General features: G+C 36.7%; 1 protein-coding gene across 4 annotated transcripts in view; it reads left to right on the top strand.

The window, feature by feature from the left end:
- DYM (dymeclin) overlaps nt 1-23886 on the top strand; it is a 382103-nt gene that overhangs the window by 19490 nt on the left and 338727 nt on the right. For all 4 annotated transcript variants that reach the window (XM_043444328.1, XM_043444326.1, XM_043444327.1 and 1 more), the window contains one exon: nt 1973-2164. In XM_043444328.1, coding sequence (XP_043300263.1) covers nt 2025-2164 — 140 coding nt within the window. In that variant the 5' untranslated portion in view covers nt 1973-2024. The remainder of the gene's footprint in view (nt 1-1972; nt 2165-23886) is intronic.

The raw sequence follows: 23886 nt of genomic DNA, 5'->3' as shown, positions 1-23886 counted from the left end.
TAAGTTTTTTTGTTTTATTTATGTGTTTGTCACTGTGTCTTTGGATTTAATTCTCTTTTTTGACTACTGACGTGTGAACTGTCAGTAAACATACATAGTGATGGAAATTTGAACTTTACATTTTGGGAGCTATCAGCTTTAATAATTTATATTATAACATTAAACTGTATCCTACAAATAGATTTCCTTAAGGTTGTTAGTTGTAGGCATCATAAAAGAATACTTCACATTTTTATCACTATTAATTTAGTTAGTGATGTTTTTTGTGTTTTGTGTATATGTTAAAAATTTAAATTTTTAATTCCAGAAATGGAATAGTCAAGGTGAAAAATATTTAATTGAAAAATCAAAGTAATATATAGACAGAGGTTAAAAATCAAATAATATGATGGACTTATGATGAAAAAACTGTACTACCACCCTCCCCACTTGAGTCCTTTTCCTCAAAGGTGGCTACTCTCAAATCTCTGAGCTGTTGCTTCTTGTTCCTTACCTCCTTATTTATAATTAATATGCTTTTACTGTTATTTTCTGATTCAGTAATTTAAAATATTTTCTAAGATTGACTTCCTACTTACTTAATGGAGGTCAGAGATTTCACATTCTTAAAGTAATCTTTTTTAGTGTTTATTTTTATTTACTTGGCTGTGCCGGGTCTTAGTTGTGGCATGTGGGAGTAGTTCCCTGACCAGGGATGGAACCCATATTCCTTGAATTGGAAGTTCAGAGTCTTAGCCACTGGACCACCAGGAAAGTCTCGATTTCACATTCTTAAGCCACCACTCTCATTTCTTTTTCTGGCATTTCCCTAGTATAGTTATTACCTCACAATTTTTGGTTTAGTCTTTATATTACAGTGATTGCGTAAATATTCATAACCTGAAATGAGTTATACCCTGTGACTACACAAACTTTTGTTGAACAATGTTTTTTTCTCCCAGAATATGTAATTAAATCATATACTTGTGTTCTGAGTAACTGTCATTCCTTGCCCCCTTCCTTCCATATTCTCTGGTATTTTAAAACTCTCCTGAATAAGGTCGGACACATCAGGTGACCTATATCAGTTCTGTGTTTTCTTTCTTCCCCAGGAGGTCAGTGGGCCATGCTGACCCTTGTTCCAGCTGTTGCACAGCTCTTGACCTGTAATTTCTCTTCACCTATCTTGTGTTGAATCCTGTTTCCTCAATTCTGTGTCTTCATTTTTCTTGGTTTATTTCCTCATACCAAAATTTTCCAGTAGCTTCAAATGGGTGCATGGGAGATTTTTGGGTGTTGGCAAATCTATAAATGCTGTTCCACCTTCATACTCTCTGGGAGCTTTTGGCTAGGTATAGAATTCTAGGTAAATTCTTTTTTCTTAATTTAAAGGCATTGCTTCCCTATCATCTAGCTTCCAGTATTGCTGCTGTGAGATTAAGAAACCAGTTTTTTTCTTTTTAAGAATTAATGTATAAGACAGGAATAGAGGGTAATGAAACAAGACCTTTGTATCTCTTCTCCTTTTCCAGCAAATCTAAACAATAATCTGTTTCTATTCTTTTCCATTTTCTTTTTAGAAAGTATTTATGCCACTGAAGGCTCCCCTTTCCTCAAGCAGTAACATTATATGAAAGCATTCTTCTGATTTTGCTTTGTATTTTCCCATATGTGTTTTAATACTTGTAGTAGCTATGAATATATCCATAATATTGTTTGTACATTTTAAAGTCATATAAATGAAATTATGCCATGTCATTATTCCATAGCTTTCTTTAAATAAATAGTTTTGAGATGTGTGCATGTTGGTAATTGTAGATCTAGTTAATTCATTTTCACTAGTGTATTGTATCCCATTGTTGAGATTAAAAAAATAAAGGGAGGTATGATTTTTTTTAAAAGTAGGTTTATAGTTTCTTATATTTAGGTCATGGGTAGGAAAATTATGACAATTATTTTGAGCATGTTTGAAATTTCTTTTTATTCTTTACAGGTTGTTTTGTGGAAATGAAGGTTTAAGGACAAGTTATCCAACAGATTAAAAGATGGGATCAAACAGTAGCAGAATTGGTGATCTTCCTAAAAATGAGTACTTGAAAAAGTTATCAGGCACAGAATCTGTCTCTGAGAATGATCCGTTCTGGAATCAGCTTCTGTCATTTTCTTTCCCTGCACCAACAAGCAGGTAAGAGGTAACTTGGAAATTGAAAATTTGTATTGAGGGCCACATAAACTTGTGTGGTATACTGATTTTTGAAAAAAATTTTTATTTTATTGTTCTCTTTCTCCATTTGTTGTATATGTACTTGTAGAAAACCCAAAAGTTATGAAAAGGAGGAAATAAGTTTTTGTCTTTCTTTTCCCCCACTCAGCCACCTCCTTTCTCCAGAGATGATTCCTGGTAGCAGTTTCTTTTGAATCCTTCCAGAAATAGTAAAGCCATATATTTCATGTAGTTTTACAAGACTGTTTAAAGACAAATGCTAGCATACCACACATACCTTGCTTTTTTCTTCTTGCTTGTTGTCCTTGCTTTTTTCCCCACAGTTAATATGTACCTGCCTTATTCTTTTAAGTGACTGCAGAGTATCAATGTGTGCTCAGTAGTTCAGTTGTGTCTGACTCTTTGTGACCTCATGGGGTGTAGCCTGCCAGGCTCCTCTGTCCATGGGATTCTCCAGGCAAGAATACTGGAGTGGGTTGCCAGTCCCTTCTCCAAGGGATCTTCCCGACCCAGGGATCAAACCAGTGTCTCCTTCATTGCAGGCAGATTCTTTACCGCTGAACCCTTGGGGAAGTACCAAGAGTATCCACAGATTATATGAAGTCAGTTTTTTATTGGTGAACATTTAGCTTGTTTCCAATATCTTCTTATAACAGATAATGCTGCATGCATAATTTCTCATGCATACAAGTAAATTTCTAGTATAAATTCCTCAAAGTAGAATTGCTGGGTCAGAGTGTATGTGCATTTGTAATTTTGGTAGATATTACCAAACTGCTTCATGGAAGTTGTACTGATACGTACTTCTACCATCAACATCTGAGAAGGTCTGCTTTCTCCCCCTTTTATCAGTTTAATGCATTTTTAGACTCTTCGGCCTTTGCCATTTTGGCAGGTGAAAACCAGTATTTCCTTTTTAACTATTATAAAAACTGACCAACATATAACTATGTAGAGTGACCAGAATGTTGAATTGCCTTTATTCAGTATGTAGATTTTAAGGATTTTAATTTATTTTTAATAGTTTTGTTATGATAGACTGAATGATGGCCCCCTAAAGATATCTGTGGCCTAGTCCCTGAAATCTTTGACTATGATGATATGTTGTAGCATGTATCAATATTTCATTCATTTTTATTCCTGAGTAAGTTTCGTTTATATGAATATATAATCATTTGTTTATCTGTTCATCAGTTAACAGCCATTTGGATTATTTCCATATTTACTTCATCTATATTTTAAAGTATTCTAAAGTAAAGTAAAATGCAGACATTTTCTTTATAATCATAATACCATTATCACATCTTAACAATCACAAAATTAACAGTAATATCACACAAAATAGCAATAGTTTCACTTACCCAGTCCTTCTTGAAATTTCCCTAGTTGTTTTGTAGTTTGTTTTTTACAATTAGGAAATAAATAAGGTGTATACATTGCATTTGGTAGTTATATTTCTTGAATGTCTTTAATCTCGAATAGAGGTATATATTTCCCAACTCCTGCCACTGTTTTTTTTTTTCCCCATATGCCTATGCTGTTCAGTTTTTCTTTTTTTCTTTTAAGAAACTGGGTCAGTTTTTCTGTAGACTGTTTCCTCCTTCTAGATCTACCTGACTACTACTTATATATATATTTTTTTTAATTTGAATTTTCTATAAATTGAACATCAGATTAAAGATGGTAAAATTTGGGTTAAACATTTTTGGTAAAAGTAATTCATAAATGATGCTAGGTGCCTTATATTGTATTCCATTAGGATACAGAAAATGTGCAGTCTTAATCAGTTATCATGCTAAGACTGAGAGGTTTGGTTGTGTTTTAGCATCCATTGATGATTTTGGTTCCAATCACCTATTTCATAAGAGATTACAAAATGGTATTATTTTTAATTTGGTCATTCCTTATGCATTTATTAACTGGAATTCTCCTGTAAAGGAGTGCTTTCATGAATTAAGTTATAGTAAAACATAGTTTTTACTATATTATTAATAAGGGGAAACAATTCTTTTCTTCTACTGATTTTCAGTAATGAAAATGGTACAATGGTTACAACTTAGTCTGTATTTCTCCTCTCCCTGACCCTAGAGTTGGAAGGGCTATCTCTCTGTCTTTTGCCTATGAATTAAATATATATATATATGTAAAATGTATGTATATGTGTTATCCTTTAACAATCAAGGTTATGTTTATTTTCATGTTTGAGGATTTAGGATTATTGGTATTTACTTTTTGTGAATTGTTTGTATATTTTTGCAATACATTTTGATTTCTGAGTTTTAGATATAATTGGATTGGACTCTATAAGGTTGACATAGTGTACAGTTTTGTGATAATGTGAGTTAGTTGTATATTATGGGAAGTGGCTACATGTTACTGCTTCAGAGATCCTTGGAAAATTAAAGGTGGTTGTGGATTGATGAGAGAGGTCAAACTGAAGATGAGCTATAGTATCAGTACATTTTGAAATCATTTCCTTAATCTTCAAGGAATTATCATTGAGTATCTCTGCTCATGTTGTAATAAGACTTAGAGAAAAAAGAGCGTATAAAGAGAATATTATTTATTATTCAAAATAAATTTTCTTTTCACTTTTGTAAACTGTACTATAATCTATTTGTGCTCTGCCAAAAGACATTAAAGAAGCCTTACCTGAGCTCACGTGTGCGGAGCATCTGGCAAGGTCTTTCCTTGTGGTGGTCGTGTGAGAGCAGAGTATGAACTGCAACAGCTGGAGTCATGGTAGGACAGGCATTTAGGAAGTTTTGGCCCCTCTTTGACTATTAGCTGAAAGAAGTACAGCTGAAACTGTAACCATAGGAGACATTATGCTTCCAGAAAAAACTACAAGGAAAAGCACTGCAAGCAATGATAGTAGCTGTTGGATAAAGTTCTTCTCCCAGAATATGGAGGCACAAGAGTAGTTCTAGACGATGAGGATTCTTTCTTATTTAGAGACAGATAAAATTTGAATGGAAAAGAAAAAAATTAATAATAGCTAAAGTGCTCTTTAGAAGGAAAGGAGGAAGAAGATTGTGTATGTGTGCGTGTACTTGATTTATGCAAAGCTGGCACTTCAGAGCACTGGGAAAAGGATGAATTTCTAAGCAATAGTGGTGGGAATAAATTGTTAGCCATTATTGTCTATTTCTTGACTTGTGCTGGTACCTTGCAGTTTGAATTATTATGGCTTTATAGTTTGTTTTGCTAATTATTGCTTTTTCTGAAAGATCCTTTGCTGTTCTCATTTATTCTTCATATCATTTTTTTCTTAATCCATCCTCATTTATAAAGGAATCTTAGAGTAAAAAGCTATAAAGTGAGTAAACTGTACATTACAGAGGAGGGAGAGCTAGTCAAAATATCCAGAAAAGCTTTGTACATGGTGGTGCATGTACTTTTGTCACTTTGTTTGAAGTTCCTCTTTCCTCTCCCCTGCCCTCAGCTCCTCAGTGCTAGTATTTGGTATGTGACCTGTAGAATGTTAACATTGAGCAGGCCTTGAGGTGGAAGGTGCCACCTCATTGATAGTCAGGGATTACTTATTTTATGAATTTTTCAACTCTAAGATGAATATATGTAGGGAAGACTCTGAATCCAAACATTTCTGAGATTGCTCACTCCTGGAATTCCTTGGATCCCATATGTGCTTTCCTCAAGTGCAGCCAAAAATCGATGTCTGCCAGTTTTTTTAGAAGCACTAAGTCCTTTAGGACTAATCTAATCTTTCCTTACTGTAAACTGTTTTTGGCACCAGGGTAGCAAGATTTTGTTATAGTTTCCAGGCATGGTTGAAAAATGTTCAGATTCTTCAATAGTTTTCAACTTTCACCTTATTAAAATTCCTTGTGAAACAAAGGTGTGAAGTAAAATCAAGATTAAATATAGAGTAAATTTTAAGTATTATACTGCTTGTTTTTCTTAATAAAGTGTTTTAAAATTATTTATATGACTGATTTCATACTAAAGTGAAAAGGGAAAGTGTTCATTGCTTAATCATGTCTGACTCTTGTGACCCCATGAACTGTAGTCTGCCAGACTCCTTAGTTCATGGAATTCTCCAGCAAGAATACTGGAGTGGGTAGCCATTCCTTTCTCCAGGGAATCTTCCTGACCCAGGAATCGAACCCAGGTCTCCTACATTGCAGGCAGATTCTTTACCACCTGAGCCACTAGGGAAAATATAGCAATGAAATAAAAAACTGCAGAGCTAAAGACAGAGGTAGTAAAATCATCTTTGTCTGCAGTAAATAGTTACGAGATACATGTAACAGAGTTGTAAAATGTGATGTCCAAACACTAAGCTATATATGTATATAGTTACATATAAACCTTATGGTAGCCACAGACCAAAAATCTATAACAGATACACACGCACAAAGAGAAAGGCATCCAAACATAACACCACAGTTAGAAGAGAGGAGAAGAACTACAAAAACTACCAGAAAATGATGAACAAAATGGCAATAACTACATACCTATCAACAATTACTTTATAAATAGACCACATGCTCCAGTCAAAAGACAGAGTGGTGGAATGGATACACAAGCGAGACCCATCTATGTGCTGCCTGCGAGAGATTGATTTCAGAAGGATGGAAAAGTTTTCCCATGCAAATGGAGACAGAAAGCAGGGATAACAATACTTATATCAGACAAAATAGACCAAAGACTGTAATGAGAGACATTACATAATGATCAAAGGATCAGTACAAGAAGAAGATATAACAGTTGTAAGTACATATATATATTTGTACCTAATATAAGAACAAATAAATACATAAAGCAGTTAACCAACATAAAGGGAAAAATTAACAGTAACACAGGAATAGTAGGAGACTTTTAACACCCCACTTACATCAGTGGACAGATCAGACAGAAAATTTGTAAGGAAACTCTGGTCCAAATGACACATTAGACCAGATGATTGATACATATATATACATACACACATATATCCATACATATAAACATTCCATCTAAAAGCATGAGAATACAGACTCAAGTGCACATGGAACGTTCTCCAGGATAGATCACATGCTAGGCCACAGAATAAGTCTTAGTAAATTTAAGAAGATTGAAATCGTATCAAGCAGTATGAGACTACAGATCAGTTATAAGAAGAAAGAAAACTACAGAAAACTCCAAATGTATGGAGGGTAAACAATATTCTACTAAACTCTCCAGCCCTGTCCATTTTATTGGCATATAATTGTTCATAGTAATCTCTTTTAATCCTTTGTATTTCTGTGCTATCAGTTGTAATTACCTTTTCATTTCTAATTTATATGAGTCCTCTTTTTCTTGGTGAGTCTGGCTAAAGGTTTATCAGTGTTGTTTATTTTTTCAAACAATCAGCTCTTAGTTTCATTGATCTTTTCTGCTGCTTTAGCCTCTGTTTCACTTATTTCTGCCCTGATCTTGATTGCTTCTTTCCTTTTTACTAACTTTGGGTTTTGCTTCTTTTTATAATTCATTTAGGCATAAGGTTAGATTGTTTGAGACTTTTGTTGTTTCTTGGGGTAGGCTTTTATCTCTATGAACTTCCCTCTTAGAACTGCTTTTGTTGCATATGGGAGGTTTGGGATCATTGTGTTTCTTTTTTCATTTGTCTCCAGGTTTTTTTTTTTTTTCTCTTTGATTTCTTTAGTTACCTGGTAGTTACTCAGTAGCATATTGTTTACTGTCTACACCTTTGAGGTTTTCTGTTGGTTTTTTTTTCCTTGTAACTGATCTCTAGTCTGATATTGCTTGATACGATTTCAAGAAAAAATGGATTAATTCCTAGGATATTCAATCTTGCAAGACCGAATTAGGAATAAATAAAGAATATGAGCAGACTGGTTACCAGTAATGAAATTGAATCAATAATCAAAATGCTCCCAAAAAACAAAAGTCCAGGACCAGATGGCTTCACAGGTGAGTTCTCCCAAACATTTAAGGAAGAAATAACACCTACTCTTCGCAAGCTATTCCAAAAAACTGCAGAGGAAGGAACACTTTTGAATTCATTCTGTGAGACCAGTGTCACCCAGATACCAAAAGCAGATAAAGACCACACACAAAAAAGAAAATTACAGGCTAATAACTGATGCAAATATTATCAACAAAATATTAGCAAACTAAATTCAGTAATACATTAAAAGGGTCATACACCATGATCAGTTGGGATTCATCCCAGGGATGCAAGGATGATTCAGCATCCACAAATCAATAGGATATACCATATTAACATATTGAAGACTAAAGCATATGATCATCTCAGTAGATGCAGAAAAACTGACAAAAATTCAACATCCATTTATGATTAAAAAAGAAAAAGAAACCCTCAACAAAGTGTAGATATAAAGCGAACATACCTCAATATATGACAGGCCCACATCTAACATCATACTCTGTGGTGAAAAATTCAAAGCATGCTCTACGATCAGGAACAAGACAAAGCTGTCCACTATTGTCCACTATTTTGTTCAACAGAGTATTGGAAGTCCTAGCCAGAGCAATCATACAAGAAAAAGAAATTAAAGGAGTCCAACTTGGAAAGGAAGAAGTAAAACTGTCACTCTTTGCAGATGACATGATACTATGTATAGAAGATTCTAAAGACACCACCAAAAAACTACTAGAACTAATCAATGAGTTCAGTAAAGTTGCAGGTTACAAAATTAGTATACAGCAATCTGTTGTGTTTCTGTACACTAACAATGAACTATCAAATAGAAATTAAGAGAATAATCCTATTTAAAATTGCATCAAAAATATTTGGGAATAAATCTAAACAAGGAGGTAGAAGATGTATACTCAGAAAACTATAAGATGCTGATGGAAGAAATTGAAGACAGCACAAACAAATGCAAAGGTATACCCTGCTCATAGATTGGAAGAATTAATATTGTTTAAAAGACCACACTCCCAAAGGCATTCTATAGATGTAGTGCAATCCTTATCAAAATACCAATGGCATTTTCTATGGAAACACACAAGACACTAAAGAGCCAAAATATCTTGAGAAAGAACAACAAAACTGGAGATATCACGCGCTCTGATTTCAAACTATACTACAAAACTACAGTGATCAAGATAGCATGTTACTGGCACAAAAACAGACACAAATCAGTGGAACAGAATTGAGAACCTAGAAATAAACCCATATACTTAAGTTCAGTTAGTCTACAACAGAGGAGGCAAGAATATACAGTAGAGAAAAGAAAATCTCTTCAGGAAGTGGTGCTGGTAAGACTGGACAGCTACATGTAAAAGAATGAAATTAGAGCATTCTTTAACACTGTATACAAAAATAAAATTGATTAGTTACTTGACATAAGACCTGAAACCATAAAACTCCTAGAAGACATGGGTAGTATATGCTCTTTGACACTGCTGTTAGCAGTATTTTTTGTGTATGTCTCCTCAGGCAAGGGAAACAAAAGCACAAATAGACTAGTGGGACTCCATCAAACCAAAAAGCTTTTGTAGAGCAATGGAAACAATTGAGAAAATGAAAAGGCAGTCTACGGAATGGGTGAAGATGTTTGCAAATGATCTATCAGATGAGGGATTAATATCCAAAATGAATAATATGATGAGGGATTAATATCCAGAAAGAACTCATACATCTTAACATTAAAAAAAAAGCAACCAGATTAAAAAAAATGGGTAGAGAACCTGGATACACATTTTTCCTAAGAAGGCATACAAATAGCCATTGGACACATGAAAAGATATTCAGTACCACTGATCATCAGGGAAATGCAAATGAAAACCACAGTGAGATACTACTTCACATTGTCTGACTCTTTGCAACTTCATGGACTGCAGCATGCCAGGCCTCCCTGTCCATTACCAACTCCTGGCGTTTACTGAAACTCATGTCTATTGAGTCAGTCAAAAAGACAACAAATACGTGTTGGTGAGGATCTGGAGAAAAGAAAACCCTTGTGCACTGTGGGCAGGAATGTAAATTGGTAAAGTCAAACTGTGGTGCCGGAGAAGACTGTTGAGAGTTCCTTGCACTGCAAGAGCAAACCTGTCAGTCCTAAAGGAAATTACCCCTGAATATTCATTGGAAGGACTGATGCTGAAGCTGAAGCTCCAATACTTTGGCCACCTGAGACAAAGAGCTGACTCATTGGAAAAGACCCTGATGCTGGGAAAGATTGAAGGCAGGAGGAGAAGGGGATGACAGAGGATGAGATGGTAGGATAGCATCACTGACTCAATGGACATGAGTTTGAGCAAACTGGGAGAAGGTGAAGGACAGGGAAGTCTGGTGTGCTGCAGTTCATAGGGTTGCAAGAGTCGGACACAACTTAGCAACTGAACAACAACAACAAAGTCACTATGGAAAAAAGTATGGAGTTTCCGCAAAAATTAAAAATAGAACTACCATACAGTCCAGCTATTGCCCTTCTGGGTATTTTTCCAAAGAAAAAGAAAATGAGATACATGAACACCTATGTCCATTGCAGCATATTTACAATAGCCAAGAAATGGAAGAGACTGAAGTGTCTATTGATTGCTGAACATATCAGACTTCATATAGCCATTTACTTTTACCATTTGGATTGCTTCCAGTGTTTTCCTATTACATATAATACACCAGTAGCCTTATATGTACGGTAGAAGTGATTTCTATCCTGTGAGTAAAGGATGGTAAAATGACTTTCATTAATTCTTCCAGTTCATGTTGGCAGGGCATGAGAAACAAGTGTTAACAGATCAGGAAGAGACTTTATGGAGCACTGATAGTGCTCCCACACGTATTTCTTGTTTCTTGAAAACTGATAAGGCTGGTCACATGTGGTGGCCTGGCAGCTTGGAGAGTCCTTTAACCACAGAGGACTGACTGGAAAGATCAAAATCTGTCCACATGTCACCCATTTTTGGTACACTTGTTAGAAAACTGGGGATTAGAATTGTGATTCCTTGTGGGTTCTTGTTAAGTGGATTTGATGAAAGCATTATTTTAAGGAGTTTTCTTTGGGGTAAGTGAGTGGTAGATTGAAAAGTCAACAAACGTTTACTAACACGCCAGGCACCGTTTTGTGGTTCATGCGCTCTAGTGATAGAGACAAACAAGTTAACTAAGTAAAATGCAGAATTTAGAATATTAGAACATGAAAATAAAGGAAGAAAAGTTGAAAGATGTGAAAGGGAGACTAAAATATGAGGCAACTTTGATACTTCACAGTTTAAACTTCACACGTTGTAATAAAGAAAAAAATTGATGTTGATTAAGAATAGACATGCACAATTGGACTATGTCTAAATGCTATTTCTTGACTTTGCAGTCCACAGATTTGCAGTAAATCCCTAAATGTTTTTCATGTAATGTATAAACAACAAAGATATGAAACAGATATTTAAAAACCGATAACTACATCTCAGCTAAAAAAAGGATGCTTTCTAAACTGTTTTTGTTTAGTTGCTAAGTCATGTCCGACTCTTTCATGACCCCATGGACTGTATAGCTTTCTAGGCTTCTCTTTCCATGGGATTTCCCGGGCAAGAATACTGGAGTGGATTGCCAAAAGCTCTTATTTTAAATTGATATTTGATAACAGCATTAACACTGAATGAGCTTAGCTTTCTAGATTTGAGAGCAGCACTGAGCAGTGTAGTGATACTTTGTATGCTTACCAAGAATGAGAATCATTTTGCCAAAAAGTGGACAAAGTGTAGAGAATAGAAATAGCAGAATATGACCGGGGGAGCATAGATTTTGGAGTCAGACTGAATTTGTCTTGCACCTCAGCTCTGCTGCTTATTAGCTTTGTGAATTTAGAGTGTGTGCATGTGTGTTCAGTCCTGTCCGACTCTTTGTGACCCCGTGGACTGCAGTCCATCAGACTCCTCTGTCCATGGGATTCTCCAGGCAAGAGTACCAGGGTATGTTGCTGTTTTCTCCTCCAAGGGATCTTCCCAGTTGAGGGATCAAACCCAAATCCCTTGTGCCTCCTGTGCTGGCAGGTGCTTCTTTACCGTTGAGCCCTGGGAAGCATAGGCAAGCCCCTTAATCGCACTGAGCTTGTTGACGCTTCTGTAAAATGGCAATGATATTACCTACCATGTATATTTGTAAGGAGGAGAAAAACCATAATGCACATAAACTGTCTGACTTTCCTCTTCTTTCCCATTAATTTAAAAAATCAAGGGCTCTGTCTTGAGAGTTACTCTAAAATACTTGAGGGTTGAAAATAAGCAGCACAGATTTAACCAATTTTCTTATGGCTGTTTTATTCTCTGGTTGAAAATTGTATGACTCTTTTGAATTAATTGTTCAACTATTTTAAAAGTTAGGCCAAACACAGAGTGTAGTAATATTTGTTAATGTCCTTTTTATAAAGGCTACTTTTTAGAAACCTTTATTGCATAATGAAAATTGTATTATATATACTGAGCACTAGATGGTGCTCAAATAAGGCAAGAAGGCAGCTTTTGGCACAGTCACACAATCACTAAGCTCATTTTTTCTCAGTACCAAAGTAATTTAATGCATGTTCATTTTTAGTACCTTTAAATACAGAAAAGCTCAAGGAACGCAAAAAAAGATAAAAATAATACTAATCTGAAGTAACCATTATTGACTTTTGGTGTATATCTTGTCAGTTCTCTCATTTAAAAATGTTTGCACCATATTCCACACGTTGTTTCTTTAGCTCACATATTCCTCATGTCATTGTTTTCACATCACATAATTTTAAGTGATTATAGAATGTTTTGTCTTATAGATGTCCATAATTTACATCATTGAACATTTTGGTGGTTTCATATCTTTTTTAATTAAGTGTAAAGCTGTGATGAACGTCCTTGCAGTCAAGTCTTTGTGCTGTCCCTAACTGTGTATCAGGGCTTCCCTGGTAGCTCAGATGGTAAAGAATCAGTCTGCAGTGCAGGAGACCCCAGTTCAATTGCTGGGTCAGGAAGAACCCCTGGAGAAGGGATAGGCTACCCACTCTGGTACTCTTGGGCTCCCCTTGTGGCTCAGCTGGTAAAGAATTCGCCCGCAATGCGGGAGACCTGGGTTTGATCCCTGGGTTGGGAAGATCCCCTGGAGAAGGGAAAGGCTACCCACTGCAATATCCCAGCCTGGAGAATTCCATGGACTGTATAGTCCCTGGGGTCCCAAAGAGTTGGACATGACTGAGCGACTTTCACTTTCACTAACTATGTAACTAGAGTGAGTTTTTGGTAGTTGATTTGCTGGTAAAACAGTCTTTTTTTTTTTTAATCACACAAATCTTTCATTGTATAAAAGTTAGAAAATACAGAAACAAAAGGGAAAGTAATAGTGTATCCTGATCACATAGAGATAACCACTTTTGATATTTTGGTATGTTTTTCCATACTTAAAATGTTTATTTGGTTGCATTGGGTCTTATTGCGTTATGTGGGGTCTTTGGTTGTGGTGTGTCAGGTCAGTAGTTGCGGCATGTGGGCTGTCTTACTGTATGCCTCCCGTTTGCTAGGCACTGTTTTTAAGGGCTGGAAACTTTGTAGTGAACATGAGGGACGAGGTTCCTGTCCTCATGCAGCTTAAATTTTAGTGGAAGAGATGGACACTAAACAAGTAAAGAAATGAATGCAGAAAGTCATTTCTGAAAAATGAAGCAGAGCAAGCTCATGGAGAGTAGTTGAATGCGAGCAAATGCCGGTGGGAGATTTCTTTAGCCAGGGTCTTGGGGAAGCAGCATTTAAGCAGATGTGAATGAAATCAGGGAGCCCTGCATGTTCTGGGGAGAGTATTCCATCAGGTGGAAGGAACAGCAAGTGTAACCGACTTGAGGCAGGACTATATTCTGCATGTTAGACGAATAGCAGAAAGGCCAGTGTGGCAGAGCAGTGAGCGAGGAAACAAATGACATAAGGACTTCTGGCCATGGCGAAGACTTTTTGTGCTGTGTGGTATTCCAGAGACGAGCATGCTTTCATGTTGGTATTTGGGAATTTAGTCTGGTCTGCTGTAATTCATGAACTCTCCTATAATGTGGAAAGGTTTTACTCACATAGTTTGTTTATTGTGGTATCATTTACATAATATAAAGCTTATCATTTTACCCATTTTTCTTTTCAGTTTAGCCATTTTTAAGTGTATGATGTGGCATTAAGTACATTCCCAATGTTTTACGGTGATCACTGCTCTCCATTTCCAGAACTTTCCATCATCTCAAACAGAAACTATACACATTAAACTCCCTATTCCCCCACTTCTGAGACCATGGTAATCTGTACTCTGCTTTTTGTCTCTGTGAATTTGCCTATGCTCGGTGCCATGTATAAATGGAATTATTTAATATTTATCCTTTTGTGTCTGGCCTTTTTCACTTAGCATAATATTTTCAAGGTTCATTCATGTTGTAGTTAGCACACATCAGAATTTCCTTTCTTTTTAGGGTGAATAATATCCATTGTATGTATTTCCCTCATTGCATAATGTTTTTTAAAATATCAGTTTGTTGTACTTTTTATATTTCTTTTAAATAAATGCCTTTCATTTCTCTTCCACATTGTTAGGTTCTGGTTCTCTCTTTTGATTTTCTTTTTTCAGGGATCCTCTTTGCATTGTAAAGAATATGTTCATTCTCCGAAGAGACTGGACTGATGTAAACAAGAGTGTTAATTTAGCAGTTATTTATTGAGTATGTGCTCTGTGCCCGGTGCTGGGCTCGCTGCCTTAGGTGGGTTTCCTCATCTGGTTCTCACATCACGTCTGTGAAGTTGGTACTTTTAATATTCCTGCTTGTCAGAAAACAGTCTTGGGAAGGTTTTCCCAGGTCACATGGCTAGTAGCTAGCATGGACGAGATTCAAACCAGCTTTATGTATCTTCAAAGATGAATTCTGTTGGGTATCATGCTACATGGTCTCCATTGGGAAGTGTAGATTGATTGCTGTCTGAGCTTCAAATAATGGCTGAAGAGATGCAATGTGAACTTAGAGATGCTCATCTTCAAGAAAAGAATCCCCAGGTTTATATACTCACAGTTTCAAGCACTTTCAGAGTGAGGTTTGTAACAACACATACTTTGTTTGAGTGCCATTATTTACAATATGAATGTAATAAATATATTATTTACAATTAATATTGATGGATAACCTTGCCTCAAGTGGAGTATGTCTTCTCTAAGGGGAGCTGCCAGAATGAGCCTTTCTCAGAATTTCTTGATCTGTTTCCTCAATTGAGAAACAGGAAAAGAGACTTTTACTAAATTAGGTCACAAGCTTTTAACTGACAGAAACGTAAGCGATAGTACAGTTTTTTTCTTTGAATTTTTGATGCCTGTCTCTGCTTTCATATTTTTATTCTCTTTGGCCCACTTTATGTACAATTTTATTAGAGCTTCTCAAGTTGAAACAATCTCCTGTCATTAAGGTGGGCCTGGGATAACTCCTAAACCGTTGCCTAAACTCTGGTTTTTTCATCATATGTTCACTTGAATGGTGACCAAGATAGTGTACTTGGCCATTTTTCTAAGGGAATAAATAATTTGACACTTTTTTTGCATCTTATTTTCCCAAGTTGAGGAACTGAAAGAAGTTCAGTTTTTACATCTTGAGTCAAAACCTTTGTTCCCCTTTGTTTTATTTATATACTTTTCCATGCAGAATCATTTGAAGAGACGCTTGAGCTTGTATAGGGTTGATTGCTCCCTTAAACTAAAAGCTTAAGTGGGGGAAGACAACTAATACTGTTCAAAGCATTAAAATAAGGGAGAAAATGAGTTTTGCTCCAAGTGTACCCTTCTTTCCTCTTCTCACTGCTTTGGTTGGAATCTGAATTTTTAAGTCATTTTTTCTGTTGCTTTCTTGAGGAAAAAAATTGCTGTATGGTCTTGCTGGTAGTTGCTGAAATTTTTACATTTTAATAGTTATGGTTTCTTTCATTTTGGCAGTTGAATGACAGCATATAGGAGTGTCTGTGAATCACATGAATATAAATACTTTTTGGTTCTACTTGGTGCATTAAAAAGTGCTTATAATAATCTTATATACAGTTTTTATCCTTTGACTTTTTCCTGTGAATAGACTCTTTTAAAACCTTAACGTTCCCACAGTTGAACCACTGAATGGGCTGTCTTGTTAGTTTTATGAATGATTTCCGTAATTCTTTCTTTGCTAAGGTAAGGGGGAAAATATCTTTAGAAGTGCTTCTATGCTTTTCTGAATGGTTACTTGCTGATTTTACTTAGGTTGTGTCTTAAGCTGACAAACATACAGTCTGTTAGAGAATGTATGTTGTGGGCTGAAAATGACACTATTAATATAAAGTGTCAACTTTGACATCATTTTATAGTGGAATTTTCAGTGAAAAAGACTTACGAATTTCCATGTTTATTTTATGAACCTCGTAGCTACTTAAATTGTTTAGCAAATCAGTGTCAGAAATCTATGAGTAAATCTCCCCTCTACAATTTTCTGCCCATCTGCTTTTCATTAAAAGATTTGAACTATGAGTTTCTCAATCATCTTTAGTTATTGAGATTCATATATGAGATTGGTGTGCTTAAAAAGCAAAATAAAACCAGTCTGAATTACTGAAAGTTGTGAGTTAGGGAATATGTAATTTAAAATTTCATACCAAACTACAGTGTATGATTTCTTAGCTATTAAGAAAATGATCTATCATCTTACCACTTTCCTTATTAAGACTTAATTTTTCTGTTTTCTTCTACTTCTTTGTCATTCACATACTTTTTAAATGTTTTAAATCATAACAGATATAATTTTTATAATGGATAATACATCTATGACAACTTCATTTAGGTATATATGGAAACTCTGATTAGTTACTTGTAATGCTCTAGGTTGATGTTATGTGGGTTTGCCTTAATAAAAATGTAGCTAAATATTCATATTGAAAGTGTATTACATGGACTTCCCTGGTGACTCAGGTGGTAAAGAATCTGCCTGCAATGCAGGAGACTTGGGTTTGATCCCTGGGTTGGGAAGAGCCCCTGGAGGAGGGCATGGCAACCCACTCCAGTATTCTTGCCTGGAAACTCCCCATGGACAGAGGAGCCTGGTGGGCCGCAGTCCATGGGATCACAAAGAGTCAACACAACTGAGTGACTAAGCGCACATTCTTATTTTGTGACCTAAGTTACTTAGCTTCTCTGTTTCCGTCACTTGTAGGATGATGATAATCCTATTTCCTTAAGTCAACTTTTCAGGGTTTTTTAAAAGAAGTCACATGAAATAATCAAGGTGAGAGAACTTAGAATAGTATATAGGCTTATACATACTGCTTCCCTGATGGTTCAGATGCTAAAGAATCTGCCTACAATGCAGGAGATCCAGGTTTAATCCCTGGGTTGGGAAGATCCCTTGAAGAAGAAAATGACAATTCACTCCAACCTTCTTGCCTGGAGAATTCTGTGGACAGAGGAACCTGGTGAGGTACAGACCATGGGGTCACGAAGAGTCAGACACAACTGAGCAACTAGCACTTTCACTTTATACATGTTGCAAGTTGTAGCTAATTAGCAGATATATTTGCATATCAACAATGAATATGCTGAAGTCTTTTTTTTAAACAAACAAATTTATTAACATGTATATGTCACATGTACAGAAGATACCTGAGGAAACTTAGTACTTCCCCAGGATGGCCAAAGCCACCTGCTTAAATATCATCTTTAGCTAAAGACAAAAGAAAGGTTTCTTTTGGTTGAGGGAGTCAGGGAGGAAGACCAGTTACGGGAAGCTATCAGGAAAGCTCAGGCTTCTCTGTCCATGGAATTCTCCAGGCTAGAATACTGGAATGGGTAGCCGTTCCCTTCTCCAGGGGATCTTCTCAAGCTGGGGATCTTCCCAATCCAGGGATCGAACCCAAGTCTCCGTATCATAGGTGGATTCCTTACCATTGGAGCCACCAGGGAAGCCCGAAAGCACAGCAGGCAAAGGGAAATCTAATCGAAACGCCTTCTCCACTGGTAAGCATTTCTGGAAAGTCAGTCATTTTTCTTTTCCTGGTAATAGGAGACACCTTTACATAAATGAAGATTGTCTTTTTAAGTGTAATTTCACCTTACAAAAAGGTAACTCTTACCTCATTTTCAGAGTTTCTCCTGTTTCTGCAGTTTCTCAATACAACCAGCTCAAAATGATCTGTATATCAAAGAGACATATTTTGAGGTGGCATATTCTGCTCCCCTAATTCTTACCTTTGAGACTGCCCCATTAAGTTCTTTTTTTTTTTTAAGTTTTTTAAAAAAAATAATTTTTATTTTATTTTTGGCTGCACTGGATCTTCGTTGCTGTGTGCGGGTTTTCTCTGGTTGTGGGGAGCAGGGGCTACTCTCTGGTTGGCGGTGCGAAGGCTTCTCACTGCGGTGGCTTCTCTTGTTGCGGAGCGTGGGCTCTAGTGCACGCGGCCTTCCGTAGCCGTGGCACGCGGGCTTCCGTAGCCGTGGCACGTGGGCTTCCGTAGCCGGGGCACGCGGGCTCAGTAGCCGGGGCACGCAGGCTCAGTAGTTGCCGCTCCCGGGCTCAGGGCACAGGCTCAGTAGTTGTGGTGCGCGGGCTTGGATGCTCCACGGCTTGTGGGACGATTGTGGATCCGGGATCCAGCCTGGGTCTTCCGTATTGCCAGGTGGATTCTGTTATCACTGAGCCACCAGGGGAGCCCCCTATTGAGTTTTACAATCTAGAAGCTGAGTAAACCATTCCAAGTGAACCATATCTCAGTGAACCATTCCAAGTCCTGAGAATAGGATTGTTGTTCAGTTAAAGGGTCATGTCTCATTTTAGGATGCCATTTTTCAAGTGAGCTTCCAAAGTTAGGCCTGTATGGTGCAAACAATCAGATTTATTAAGTCATTTCTATAGAAACATAAGAAAAATGAAGGTTAATGATTGAATCAGAATGTAAGCCCAGTTTCTGAGTCCTGAGAGTAGCTGGTTAAGAAGATTTCTAGATGTTGGGCTCAAAGAATCTTTTTTCTTTTTGTTGTAAAATATAACTAACAAAATTTACCATTTTAACCATTTTTAGGTGTACATTTCACTGGCATTAAATGCATTTATATTGTGTTCCAATGATCACCATCATCTCCCTCTAGAACTTTTCAACTTTCCAAGTATATGCTGAAGTCTTTGAACATACTTTTTTTTTTTTGGCCAAGCTGAGAGGCACATGAGATCTTTGTTCCCTGACCAGGGATCGTACTCAAGATCCCAGCCTTGGAAGCACAGAGTCTTAACCCCTAGAACCACCAGGGAAGCCCTGAACATATCTTTATTTGTAGAAAGTTAAATAGTTCTTTCCCTAAGTCTCCTCATCCCATGCTGAAATACTCCCAAATTCTAAATTACTTGAGTTCAAATTACTGAAAATCTGCTAAATGTAAACAGTACTTAGTTGCAGTTTTGAGTTTTTAAAAATAAATTATTTTTCTCTGTAGTGTGAAAATTTTTTTTAAAATTTCTGATTTTATGTGGGAAACAAAATTGGTTCTGCATTTGAGAATATGATAAGATTCTTTCTTAGGTTGCACTGTTGTTCTACAACCAGTTGGTGAGTTTCTTTTCTAAGATTATATACTATTCTACCTCTCTTTCCTTTCTTTAATCTCTGAGATCCAACACTGGCCTGACAGTTTCCATTGAGACTCTTTATGTTTCTTAAAAATTCAAAGTGTGGACAGATGAAGAATGAGACACATGGGTTGATAGAAAAGAGAAAGTCAAAATAGAAAAATATGTTGGATGGTAGAATCTGCCTGAAGGACCACAAACAATTCCTTCTGAGGCTGTATGTTGGCCCTGTGATGTAGGTCATAGGTCATCAGTTACCAGCCTAAGTATGCAGTTTCTGTTAACTCCAGTGGTGAGTATTTTACTGGCTGAGTGTGGCCTGTCTGACCTGTTATACCAGCTGATGGAGATTTTGTAAGTAACTCATATATATTTTTGAGTAAAGTATTAGTTGCTCAGTTGTGTCCGACTCTTTGCAACCCCACAGACTGAAGCCCACCAGGCTTGTCTGTCCATGGAATTCTCCAGGCAAGAATACGTGTGACAGTTATCAGGAATAGATACTAAGTTCATTAGATGACCCATTTTATATACTTATTTTGGTTGTGGACGCTTGAATTCTTGAACTACAGGCTTCATATGAAATTAGCTTTTCTCCCCTACCAAGAAATGTTCCTTCTTGTTTTAATTGTCACTTCTGGAAAACTGCTTGCCATCTGAAGTGGTACTCTGTTGATGAATGAAGGGATGTATGCTGTAACACTGAGCTCTGGTCTTTTTATTTTCGTATACAAACTAATGACAGGGTCTCCCTGAGGTTGTGGTGGAGAGCAGATCTAATCATAAGGCCGGGGTTGTTTTTATTTTCTTCTGTCACCTTGTGAATTGTGGCTGATGACTCTGGACACATTTTCTGCATAAGAGGGTAATACAATTGATCATCTCTTTTTATAATGAAAAAATATCCACAGTTTTAAAACATTTTTAGTTGGAGGATAATTGCTTTACAGTGTTGTATTTCTGCCATACAACAGCGTGAATCAGCCATAAGTATACATATGTCCCTTCTCTCTTGAGCCTCCCTGCCACCCCTCTAGGTTGGTTGTCTCAGAGCTGAGTTTGCTGTATCCACTACTTTTTACTTTGTATTTGCTCAGCTTCTTCGTTTTCTGTCACAATCGAATATTTCGGTATCCTTTTCACTATACCATTCTTCATATTAAGGCCAGAGTTGTTTGCCATGTCAGAGGATTGTAATTCAGAGTTTAAATCCAGAGAAGTTGTAAACTCTGTACAGTGGTTCTTGATGTGCCCCATCTCCATGTTAGCTAATACAAAAGTTGATTGCCTGGTACAGTGAATACATGGTGTTGAATAGAACTTTATAAAAAATTACAGTGGCATGATATTTTGCCAGTTAGATGTTGCATCCTTTATGAGTTCCTCTCCATGGGCCATTTTAAAGAGGGGGAAAAAATCTGAATTTGTCATGAAGGTTCTTATGCTTGCTTACTGTCAACATGTGCTTATCTGAATATAAAAATCATTGGATTTGGTGGAAAAGATCTGGGTTTGTAATTTTGCAGATTTAGGAATATTTGTGGGTTAAGTCACAGTTATGCATTTTGGTGGGAATGGTAATTGTTTAGATCTTTCTGGAATGCAATTTGCATAATTCACCAGAACAGAAATGTCATTGATCTAGCAATTCCACGTCTAGAATTTATATTAAGAAGATGATTGGACAAGTTTAAGAAATGTATGTAGAGAGAGAGATGTGTAAAGACAATTGGTAGCAATGTTTATGATAATTGAAAATTGCTAACAATCTAAGTGCCAGTAAGGAGATGTGATGAATGAACAAGCAAATAAAAATGGTGCATCTGCACACTGGAACAGTATACAGGCATTAATAATGAGTGTTTATAGATACAGGAAAATCCACATATATGTTTTATATATATGTGTTTTATATATATTTTAAAGTTATATATTTATATAATTCTTCTGTTTAAGTTCTTATAGCTTTATTTTTATGATTTTTAACTTGTTATTTTGAAACAATTATAGATTCATAAGAAGTTGCAAAAAAAAAAAAAAATAGTACAGAGAGATGTCTTGTATCCTTCCCTGTTTCCCTCAATGGTATCATCTTTTGTAACTCTAGTTCAGTACCCAAACCAGGAAATTGACATTGGTATAAGCCACAAAGATTATTGAGAGTTCAGCAATTAATGCAGTCATTTGTGTGTGCATGTAGTAGTTGTTTAATCACTAAGTGGTGTCTGACTCTTTTGCAACTCCATGGACTGTAGCCTGCCAGGCTCCTCTGTTCATGAAATTTCCCAGACAAGAATACTAGAGTGGGTTGCCATTTCCTTCTCCAGGGGATCTTCCCAACCCAGGGATGGAACCTGTGTCTCCTGCTTGGCAGGCAGATTCTTTACCACTGAGCCACCCGGGAAGCCATATAGAGCTCTGGACAACTGTTTCACATGTTAAACACCACCACAGTCTAAATGAATCACTGTTTCATCCTGGCAAGGCTCCCTTGTGCTTTCCCTTCGTAGCCACACCCATTTTTGTTTTATTGGAGTATAATGCTTTGCAGTGTTGTGTTAGTCTCTGCTGTACACTGAGGTGAATCAGCTATATGTTTCCATATATCCCCTCCCTCGTGGACCTCCCTCTAAGCACCCCCACCCATCCCGTGGGTCACTGCAGAGTGCCGAGCTGAGCTCATTTGCCGTACGGCAGGCTCCTACTGACTCTGCTTTACGCGTGCTGGTGTGTGTGTGTCAGTCCCAGCTGCCGGTTCATCCCGCCCTCCCTCTCCCCAGCCCTTAGTCTCATGGCCATTCTCTACCTCTGCATCTCTGTTCCTGCCCTAAAAAATAGGTTCATCCATTGTTTCTACCTTCCCCATCTCTAAACCCTGGCAGCCACTAATTCAGTTTTCTGTCTCTAATTTTGTTATTTCAGGAAGGTTATTTAGAATCGTACACTATGTAACGTTTTGAGATTGGCTCTTTCACTCAGCATGGTATCCTTGAGTTCTGTTCAAGTTGTTGTGTATATCATACTTTACTCCTTTTTTTTTTTCTGAGTAGTATTCTGTTGTGTATATACGATAGTTTGTTTAAACAGTGACCTATTGAAGGGCATCTGGATTGTTTCCAGTTTTTGGTTTTTATGAATAAATCTTCATGAACATTTGTGTCCAGGTTTTTGTGTTAACATAAGTTTTTATTTCTTTGAGATAAATGCTTAAGAGTACAATTACTGGGTTATGTGGTAAATGTTTAGTTTTGTACAAAACTGCCAAAACTGTTGTCCAGAGTGGCTCTATCATTTTACATTCTCATGAGTAATGTATGTGATATCCAGTTTCTCTAAATCCTTGCCTGCATTTGATGCTATCACTCTTGTTTATTTTAACAGCTCTGATAGGTGTATAGCATTACCTCATGGTGGTTTTAGCATAGTTCGTTTTTGCAGTAACAAATAAAAATCAATTTCCTTTTTAAAAAAGAAAAATTGCCTTGATTTAATTTTCTTTCCTGCCACTTATTAAACATCACTTAATACTGAGAAGTTTTGCTAGGTGAATAAGGAATATTGATTTCCTTTGTAATCCACTGGGGTTGTGATTCTACTGTAGTAACGTATTAATGGAAATAAAATCAAAGCAGATCATCTACCATTGTTTGACATAGCTGTTTTGTTGCTATTTCAAAATGTGGAACTACTTCAAAAACTACTACGTTATGCTGTACTTCCCCTCTGCCCTGTAGAGAGAAGAAAGGTGAAGATTGGCAAATTACTTATAAGATGCATTAAGGAATAAATAAATGCAAATTTGGCCGTTTTAACACTCATGGATTTGTTTGTTGTTGAGAATGTGGAGCTGAGTGCTGTGTACTTTCCGTGTAGTGTGAATTGCACTCTTAAGCATTTATCGCAAAGAAATAAAAACTTACGTTCACACAAAAACCTGGACTTTCTGAGTACATTATAGTGTACCCTCACAACTATCCTATCAGATGGTCGCATTCTTACCTTCATTTACATGTGAGGAAGCTGAGATGCTCAAATTAAGTATCTTGGCCAGTCGTACCAATTGGAATGAGGAAGCTGGAATTGAAATATGTGACTTTGGAGTTTTTCATTATATGGGGAGCATACGTTGTCTTCAGCAATGGGAATGGT

This window comes from Cervus canadensis, chromosome 23 (genome assembly GCF_019320065.1).
Source record: "Cervus canadensis isolate Bull #8, Minnesota chromosome 23, ASM1932006v1, whole genome shotgun sequence".
Taxonomy (NCBI): domain Eukaryota; kingdom Metazoa; phylum Chordata; class Mammalia; order Artiodactyla; family Cervidae; genus Cervus; species Cervus canadensis.
Note: the sequence above shows the minus strand (reverse complement) of the source record. Positions and strands in the feature narration are given on the sequence as shown.